The sequence below is a fragment of the Phytophthora infestans genome, genomic scaffold, assembly GCF_000142945.1.
Source record: "Phytophthora infestans T30-4 supercont1.30 genomic scaffold, whole genome shotgun sequence".
NCBI lineage: Eukaryota > Oomycota > Peronosporomycetes > Peronosporales > Peronosporaceae > Phytophthora > Phytophthora infestans.
In genome coordinates, this window is record NW_003303729.1 from 1872302 (window position 1) to 1881821 (window position 9520).

A 9520-nucleotide genomic window follows, 5' to 3' on the forward strand; every position below is an offset into this window, starting at 1 on the left:
ACCCCCGGTCACCGTAGTGTAAAGCGGCCTACCGTCATCTTTCGGAAATAGTCGATACGCAACAAACTCTCGCAGATACATCTTAGTTTTACTCCGATACTTATGTTCGTTGGCGTAGGTATAAGTAAATGTCCACCATGCTCACACATCAGAAAAAGCACGTAGCGGGTCATAGTTCGGGTTGGTCTCAAAAATACGCAAGCGTCCGTGCGGCTTGGTGTACAGCTGTAGACCCCGATGCTTTTTACAGTTTCCATCCTCGACCATTACGACACCAGCCGCGTTCACAGTAGGTAGATTGGCAGTCCCCGTTCTACGCTTGTCAGCATGTAGATGGTACACCACGTTAACGTAGACGTTTCCCTCAGCCATATACCTTCGGATTGGCTCTCCATGGTTGTGGTATTGATGGGCAAATGCGCTATATGTAGTCACCACTAGTCCCGGAATCGTCTGCTTCCCATGGTCGAATTCCCAAAAACATCTTTCTTCGCAGCGTTTTTTTGCCTGAAATCATTACCTATGATGTAGATCTGCACGAACCTTGCTGCATAAACGGACAGGATCTGTGGTACATGCGAGGTAGGAGAGAGCCCAAAAAATGGCCCATAGCCCCTTGGATTCTGTAGGTGTACACTCCTCGCCGCCCTTGCACCGAAGTATTCTCTCTTGCACCTTGAGCTACACGGCGATCATTGTGAAAACCCCCGCTTAAGGTAAAAGAAAAACCTTGGTTGAACGCGCGAAAATACTTCCTGAGCTCGCGACCCCCAGAGTACTTTAGAATCACAGGAGAAACTCGCTTCAAAGCCCGTAGCCGTACTCTGCCTGCGAGGCAACATGCCATTTGAGATTTATCTGGCCATTTCCAGGATTCACACAAACCAGACGGATACATATCACGAAGCTGAGGTCGGCCATATGAAACGTTCTTTCCCGAAATCCGAGATCTATCGAATACGTCGTGGCTACAGAGTGCATGTCCCTGTGCACACGTTTCCGTCGAATTCAGGCCGCCTCTTTCGCCGCCTCTTGCACTTAAATGGCTTAAGCCGAACGGGCATCGGCGTGACGTTGGCGATTACTTTCATGGAGATGACCTGCTTCGTCTTGCGTAGTGTGTCCGCGTATTTCCCTGCGCAGTTCTGACTTCTGTTCCCTTGCTGTAGGCCAAGTTCCGTCTGCAAGGCCGGCACGATGCGTGCGCTGCCGTTCGGTATTGTAATCCTCTCCACAGTGACCGCAGCAAATGATCCTTCAGCTTCGTGCGGATGCAAATTCTCCAAAGCTTTGTTTAGTTAAAGTCGTTGCTGGTTCAGTTTTGCCAAACGCAGACGCTTAGTATCCGAATTTTCCATACCGTTTTTCGCCCTGTTTACTTGCTCATTTACGCGCATAGCTTCTTCAATCCCAGCCCTTGTTCGACGTCGCCTGACCCGTCTGGTACCACATGCCGGTGGGGGGGGATGTGTGGATTTTCAGACGGCCCCACATCTACATCAGTATTTTCAGCATTGTGTTGCAACTGATGGAGCTCGATTAATTGACGTAGCCTTTAATTATCGAGCGGATCAGGGGGCCTCGGAGAGGAGATATTTCCGGTTCGCATGAATGAGGATTAGCTATTCCCTTCGGTGTGCAGCTGCAACGTCGACGCGACGCTCAGCTCTCGAGAGCGGTTCTGCAAGCGCTGACGTCTGACAAGGCTCTCCTCTTATTCGAGGGGCGAAGCGTATCGGCGATCCAGCACAGCTTCCTCAACATGAGTACCAGATTCGTCCGTCGCCGAAGCATCGGCAGCCTAAAGGGCACGAGCGACTTGGCGGCGATTCAGTCGACTACGCGCTTGCCTCCTATTGGCGCCTCTGCGTACGCGGACCTGACGATCCTCGGCGACCGGCGGCGCTGCGTACCTAGCCCCCAAAGCTCTCCACTCCTCTTGGGTGATCATGGGGTCCAAGGCAAAATATGAACTGAATGGTGACACTGAGAACTCACACGACCATTACAACTCCCAATGTTAAATGTGACGCACCGATGTATGCGCAAGGGTCTCGATGGCTTGAAGAATCCAGCCGCTAGGAAACAAACCCGCTCCATGGTATTCATAAATAATTTGTAAATTAGATAGACAGTGAAGCGAATTTATTCCGTTTAAGAAAAACAATATCTAAGGTTAGATTAAATGATTCGGTGTCAGAAGTTAAATATATGATTTGCATGACACTTTCGTCAACGTTTCGTTTGGATTCGGTAAAAATCTCGATGAGCCACGGTTCAGGCTCGTCGTCGTCGGTATCGCTGTCTTTGTAGGCCTCACTGCCTGAATCGAACAACTCGAGAGCGTTAACTCTAGTGCATAGATACGCATTTGATTCGCGAGTACGGCAGAACGTAAGCCGAGGTAGTTGTCGCTGTCGAAGTCACGGGTGCGCAAAGAGCCATAGTCGAGAGAGGGTTTTTTTAATAATGAGAGTATAATATTGGTAAATTAGGGTCCGACCTTCAATGTGAGAAGTCTACATTTGTACGTGCCTGATTTACGGTGGCACACGTAAATGTAGTCCGTACGTAATATCCAGCTGTTGCAGACGTAAATATGCGAAGCAACGATGGTGCCCTCTGGTAATAATCATTCTGGTCAATAAGCGTGGTCGCCAAAGAATCGACCGGATGGACCCGCACTACTAATGATTTGGAGTGCATTAAGCACGTACTTGCAATATTACATTTGTGGTGCCACTAAGAAATTGTGCGCTAGCAAAACTAAATTGTTAAACCGCTGAGAAAAATCTAGTAGCGAATAAGCGACTTCAAATTTAAATATTGTCACGCACAGATTTTTGCTTAGCTACGCAAACCCGGCTGCTCCAGGATCGAGCTATCGTCATTAAATCTAGCACGTACAGTTTATTTATCAATCATGTATGTTGTTTTCATAAATCATATCCAATAATGTGCGCTAAAAAGCGTTACAGACACGACAATTATGCGTGACGAATAGACAGGTTGCCGCAATAGCTGTTTAGAACTAGCTATTCGCTACGCGGCGGGGTGGTATGGTTTGTTGGAGATGGGTTGGCCATAAAATTAAGTACTTCGTGGTGTCGCGTGTTTCACGTGTCTAGCCCGCCCCGTTAAGTTGTGGCTTCGTGTACTTGAACCACTTACCATTCCGCAGACGCAGGGGGGGCTCTTACGATAATGTGGTTTCGTTCACTACCGTTGCCCCGTACCACCGATTGGATTTCATATTATTTCGTGGCCCGTCCTCTTCGGTATCCTTCCTGGGTTCGTCGTCCCCTGCTCCGCGGGACCACGCTGTGTAGTGGTTAAAAGGTCTCTCTTTTGGCTCCACATGCTTCCGTAGTACGGCGCTCTGTCGTGGGTGCTGGCTTAAAACGCTTTCGTGGGCCTAACACGTTTCGTGATCCACAATCTTTCGTGGCCGGTGGCGCCCCATCACCGGTACCCTCGATAATGGTGCTTTCCGTGATTTCGTTGTCATCTCCCCCAGTTATGGGACCCCGTCGCCCATGTATCGCGCTCTCCTGGTGTAGGTCAATCGACCGCGTTATCGCACAATCGTGCTATCGTGCTATCGCGGTGTGGCCGTGCCGTCTATGATATCATGCCCGCGCAGTATATCTGAGCTGCCCGTGTTATCGTGTTCTTCGATGCTATCGTGCTCATCGTTGTGCAATTATGGCCTTCCGAAGCATTCTCCCATGATTGCTTCACTGGCCCGCCGTCCGTGCAATCGTGTTCTATGAACCATCGATAATCGTGGCTCGGTGATCTCAGTCTCTACGCTGGTATCGTGCTCCGTGGATCGGTGATTTTCCGTCTCTAGCTTTAGTGGCTGCATCTTCTTTCATGGTTTAGTGGTTTAGCCACAGTCCAAATTATCGTGTTATTTTGTGTTGTCGCCGCTGGTGTGTCGCTCCTGCTACCGCAGTATCGTGCTTCGTAGATCAGTGAGCTCCGGTTCTATCCTGGTATCCTGCTCCAATACTAGGTGATCTTTAATTAATCATCATTTAACAAAACAACACCATTTCGTTTATGGCCCCTAGCAGGTTCATATTTGATCCGTCGACCGCACTCCCTGATCAATCGTGGTATTATGGGATAATTCCTTTTCGTGCACTGCCAAATTTTCGTATTCTACTGCGGTTTCGAACGTACGTGTTCTTCCGGGGCCCGTGCTTTTCAGCATGTTGGGGTGCCATTATTTCAGTTATCGTCTGTGGTCCGTACGCTCCCGTCATTTTCTTGTCCTTTCACGTTTTCATGATAGCGTGCTCTTTCGTGGTTCGTGCCTTTCATAATCGTTTGGTTCCTTTATCATCGTCCGTGGCCTTCCGTGCTTCGTTTTGTTCCTTCTATCCCATCGTGTACTTAGTCTGGCACGGTGCTCCTCCGCGTTTGGTGTTCTTGCTTAAGCATGGCCGTCCGCGCTATTTCAATCACAAACCCTGTTTCCAGTGCGTTTGATGTGCCCAACGTATCGGGTTCGAAAGGGCGCACATGCCCTTAGGGTCGCACACTACGATCGCAAATACAAAGTAGGACGATCTTTTCTCGACGGCAGAGTGGTTTGTGTGGTGTCGGATGTTTGGAAATTACTCATATAATTGCATTTTAAACGTTTTATTATACTTGTAATAATTCTGCTTTGCAGCTGTTTTGCCGTATTTTTAGGCGCTAATAAAGGGAGCCCGTCATTGTAATGTGTGGAAAAGAGTCATTAATCGATGTGGCCACAAGGCTACACCAGCAATAAAGCCTTACGTTTGCGTTGGTGAATCCATCCCAATTTGATTGTACAGCTACGGGCACAGGTGAACAATGCTAGAATTAAAGTATAAAAAGTGCAATATTGGTCGTTTTAGTGTAAATCATTCTGGATCACGGCTTTATGAGCTCGCATTATCGTAAATCCACCACCAACTACTTATAAATCTAGCAAATTTAATCCAAAATCGCTGCAAAGCACAATACAAAATCGTGCTTAGCTGATATTGTTAATAGCAATTAATATTATTATAACAACTAAACGTTGCGCTCAAAAAATTGAAAGATAATTTGAATATTACCGCATAAAAAATTAGTGAAACTATTATAAAAGTAGTACGAAGCTTTAGCCATCATTTTTTTAAATAATAAGAGCTAAAAATGACTATTTAAGCCGGTTTACCCACCACGGACTGCAAATTTTATCAGCAGTTTCTAAGACCATATTGTACGTGCACCACATCATGTCGAGTTTAGCTAATGGGGGAAGCCTTCGCTGCGAGCGGCATCTTTTTAGCCAATCGAGGCTTCCTCCGCTGAACTTTTCTTCGCTTGATGTAACGCCTCAATTGTCGACCAAGCCGTCACCACGGTCAGTGCTCTGTTTCTCATAAGCCAGAAGTACTAAAAGATAAGCTTGGCCGGAATTAACAAAATATGGACACCATTACTACTACAACGTCAGGAGCATGAAGTAAAACCCCGATGAGCTGCCTTTTGTGAAGCTGAAGACATGGTGCATCAGCGAAGATGTTCGTCATGCCGGTCAAAGAGCTTGAAAAGATGAAGGAGCCACAATCTTTTTTCGAGATAATTAAACGTTTCAAGAAACATTATGGGGTTTCTCCGCACTCGTCAATATAGCGGGCTCTTATCTCGCCAGGCTATACCAGAGAAAAGCAGGGTATCATCTGTTAAAATGAGTATTGAAATTAACCAGGTAAACGCTTAATTTTGCTCAACATGCCCTAAGAGACTAAGTATACCGGCTGCTTTGAAATGCCTAAAAATGACAAGAGAATGTTATCATAGCTGGAATAGCTTTAAAGGCTCCCGGAGTGCACGGGTAGGGAGCACGGTGCTAGTAGAATAGCAGTAACAAGAACATAAATACACTCTCACGCTGGAAATGACGTCTGGGAGCACTTTTCGATGAGCTCTTTGACTGTTCAGCTCCTCTAGGTATAGCCTTCTAATTGCGGAAATAAGCTTGTACTAAAGAATAATACACCTGTTCCGAGTAAAGTTCCCTTGCTCATGTACTTAAAAGTACATTGCTACGTTTATTTCTCTCGAGTTCACTTCAGTATGGCAGCACCGAGAAGAGAGCATAAATACATTTTTAGGGGCGACATGCAAGTGAAGTCGAATTTAGCCAGTAAACTCTTTTTTTTTAAAAAAGAAAAAAGAGTTTACTGGCTAAATAATAAACGATAACCTCGTCAAAGATTATAGGTTTCGCGGGCCATTCTTATGGCGGTTGATCTTGATTGACCTAAGATTTATAAACCACTCCGAATAGTATACTATGTACAACGAAGTAGCAAATTGAGGGGATTAGTTTAAAGCAACATCGCAGTAAAGGTCGTGACTCACCCAAGCTTTTGCGTGGGTTGTGAATGTCTTCAACGTAGACATTCCTCGTAGCCGCATACTCTACTGCCGCGACGAGACCGATAATGCTCCGGTATTTAAAAAAAATGGTTGTTCCGGCTGCCCAGACGTTTAAAAACGCTGGGCTCTCTGACCGTAGAAAGAGTCTCAACTTATTACACGTGCTTGTATGGTTATTCCGGTCAATATTAATAGTTCCAAGACTTGGCAAGCATCCTTGAGCACAGCCCCGTACTGGCTCCCCGAATCTCTATCCGCGGAGCCAGATGCGTGTATGTAATACAACGTGAATCAAAGGATGTCTGACCATAGTCAATCCTAGTTTTGGCAAATCCGAGGTGAAGGTTTCTCGCAATTGTACCACGACTGTTTAGGCCGCTCGTCGACGAATTTCGAGGTTCTCACAGACACACGTTGAGTGTATGCTGTCGAACCGAAGTCACTTTTCTTTTTAGCATTGCGTCAACTTGTCGTCATGGGCCTCGAAGAAGGTGTTGTGAAGCAGCCTCTAGGTGAATCACGGTCAACCCGAAGACCATGGACATCTTGGCGTCTCGTAGCGGTCGCAGCCATCGGCGTCCTACTCGTCGTCACCCAGTTAACCAACTGTACGCACCATTTCCACTCTCACATTGCCAAGCACCATATTCTTCGGAACCTTCAGGAACAACCGGCACTTCGACTCACTTTTGAGCTCAAGCGTAAGGCCATGTATGTGCATGGCGCGTCGACTTTTGACGTAATTGCGACTCCGGCACTAAAGCGCTCGGCTGACGACAACACTATGGTATACAACGGAATGGCGTCGTTCGAGGAGGACGGCCACACTCACGAGTACTCCCTCGTGGACGGTACCACCTACTATACTCGTCGTCCGAATGGTCTCCCGGCATCAGACGCTGAGTCGGGCTGTCTTCCGTCGGGCTCGGTACCACCTATCGAGAGTGTATTGAGCGCCATTTACGGGGCTACCACGGCTACACAGTCCGGTACCTCGAACGACAAGTGCCCCGGTGGCTCCGTTATGGTATTCCAGCTCGCCGGAGAAGACTTCGTGCTATGTTCAGACCAATCTTGGCTTGAGGATGGCGGATTCCAGGTCTTTGGTAAGCACCTGAACGTTGGAGTGAAATACGAACAGACTGCTCCAGTTATCGTCGCTCCACGCGTGTCGACGGAGTTACTGACCTCATGTGGAAAGGTTCCATTTGGAGAGCGTGTCACTCCGTCTCTGCCGTCAATGCTGACTCGATCGTTCTCGGAATGGAGACACCGTGCTCTACGCGAACAAGTGGCTGAGGGTTTCTTTGACAGCGCTTGGGATCTCATCACGGACGATAGTTGTGGCTGCAAAGGCGCTAAACGCGCATGTGTGTTCGTCGCTGGTCTGAGCTCATACGACGATTACGGTCTAACAGAGGACGACCCCGAAGGCTACTTTGGAGACGAAATTAAGGATCACTCGCCGTGCTGCTCCAGCAGGAAGTTCATTACACTGGCCACCAAGGAAAACTCGTGGAATGACTCTGCATTCCAGCAACGACTTGTCGATCTGCTAGTTCAGGTGAGCGATACGAGTGACCCGGCCACGGGAACTATCAAGGACACGATCTACGTGGGCCACTCGATGGCGAACCTCATTCTGGCAGGAGCTATCGCCAACAAAAAGGCCACTCTTGACGCTTCGACGACTTGGGTTTCTGCCAGTGCCCCCATGGAGGGAAGTATGGGGTCCAACTATATCCAGGAATCGTGTGCGGGAAAGCAAACTGGCTTCGTTGCCAGCATCATTGAGCTGCTGGGCAACTGTCCAGCCAACACGGGTGAGACGTCACTTGCCTACCAAGGCACCAACTTCTCGTCAATGCCGCTGAACGATGCCTACGCTGGCGCCCAAGACGCGTTTGCTAAGAACGTGGACGCTGTCATGTGCAGCACCAGTTTTTCGGGATTAGTGACAGTAAAGGCGGCTATCTATGCGCTGGCTGGTAAGATTCTGCCGCATCATTCCACTCAAAATGATGGTATTGTGGAGTACACAAGCTGCGCGTTGGGGCTCAATCCTGACATCTTCGACAACACTTACACAAGTGCGCACTACCGGACTGGATTGAACCACGTGGACACGTCTTTCCGGAACGGCGATGGCATGTTCAATGATAACAAGAAACCATTGAAGTGGTTCGAGTGCCTTCTGTAGGGAGTGGAGATGGTAGGTCAATGCCACGTTTACCTGTTGTGGAAGTACAAATTTTTTTGTATTGATGTTAACATCATATTGCTCGTAACGTTATTTCTTTAGTATTAGCAACTTTTAAGTTGCTTACACTGTCAAAGTTGAATGCTGTTTGCTCTCTTTAAAACTAGTTTAAATACATGTTTAAATACTGTGCGTCGAATAGTACTTCAGAAGTAGTAATTATCTCATTCACCGCCGGTGAATCACCGGTATCTGCATTTTTATCTATTGAATGTCAAAGCTACAATTAAATAATTACAGTAAAACCTTTCCTACATGATAAGTCCTATGGACGAGGTCACTATCAGATATAGCAAGTTTATCAGATTTGGGAGGACCATTAGCTTTTTATCACCATGTCCTACCTCGGCTGGCTCCCCTTCCTTCTCTACGACTCTCACTTTGGCTTTTACCATGCCTCGAAAACAGAAATACGTTGGCAACCTCAATTTTGAGCAAAAGACAAAAATGCTCGTGGAAACTGGAAAACCCGACGCTTACACAGGAGCAGCTTGCCCAAAGGGCACAACGAGAATTTGCAATAATCAAGAAGCCTGCTCAAGGGACTATTTCGGCAATACTATCGCAAACAGGTCGCTATCAAACCGTTCGAGAAGAAGATTTGCAAGCACGTCGGCCGCGACTACTTGCATTTCCAGAGCTAAATGACGCCCTTGCTATTTTGGTTATTCACTGTCAAGCACGGCGCGTTATGATAGATGGAAATATGGTGAAGGCAAAGGGGGCCCGGCTGCTCAAGCCAATGTCTGCTAATGAGTCGGACAGACTATCATTTTCGAATGGATGGCTTGATTCCTTCCAAAGCCGGCATGATTTTACAAGCTTTACGTCGCTCGGTGAAAGTGGTTC

At 47.4% G+C, this 9520-nt stretch overlaps 1 protein-coding gene across 1 annotated transcript; it reads left to right on the forward strand.

Annotated features, from left to right (window-relative positions):
- Positions 1 to 6886: 6886 nt before the first annotated feature.
- PITG_14003 (uncharacterized protein) lies at positions 6887 to 8611 on the forward strand (the record flags this gene model as incomplete). The annotated part of the gene is made up of 1 exon (XM_002899610.1): positions 6887 to 8611. The coding sequence occupies one exon, from the start codon at positions 6887 to 6889 to the stop codon at positions 8609 to 8611; it is 1725 nt and encodes a 574-aa protein (XP_002899656.1).
- Between the last annotated feature and the right edge of the window lie 909 nt (positions 8612 to 9520).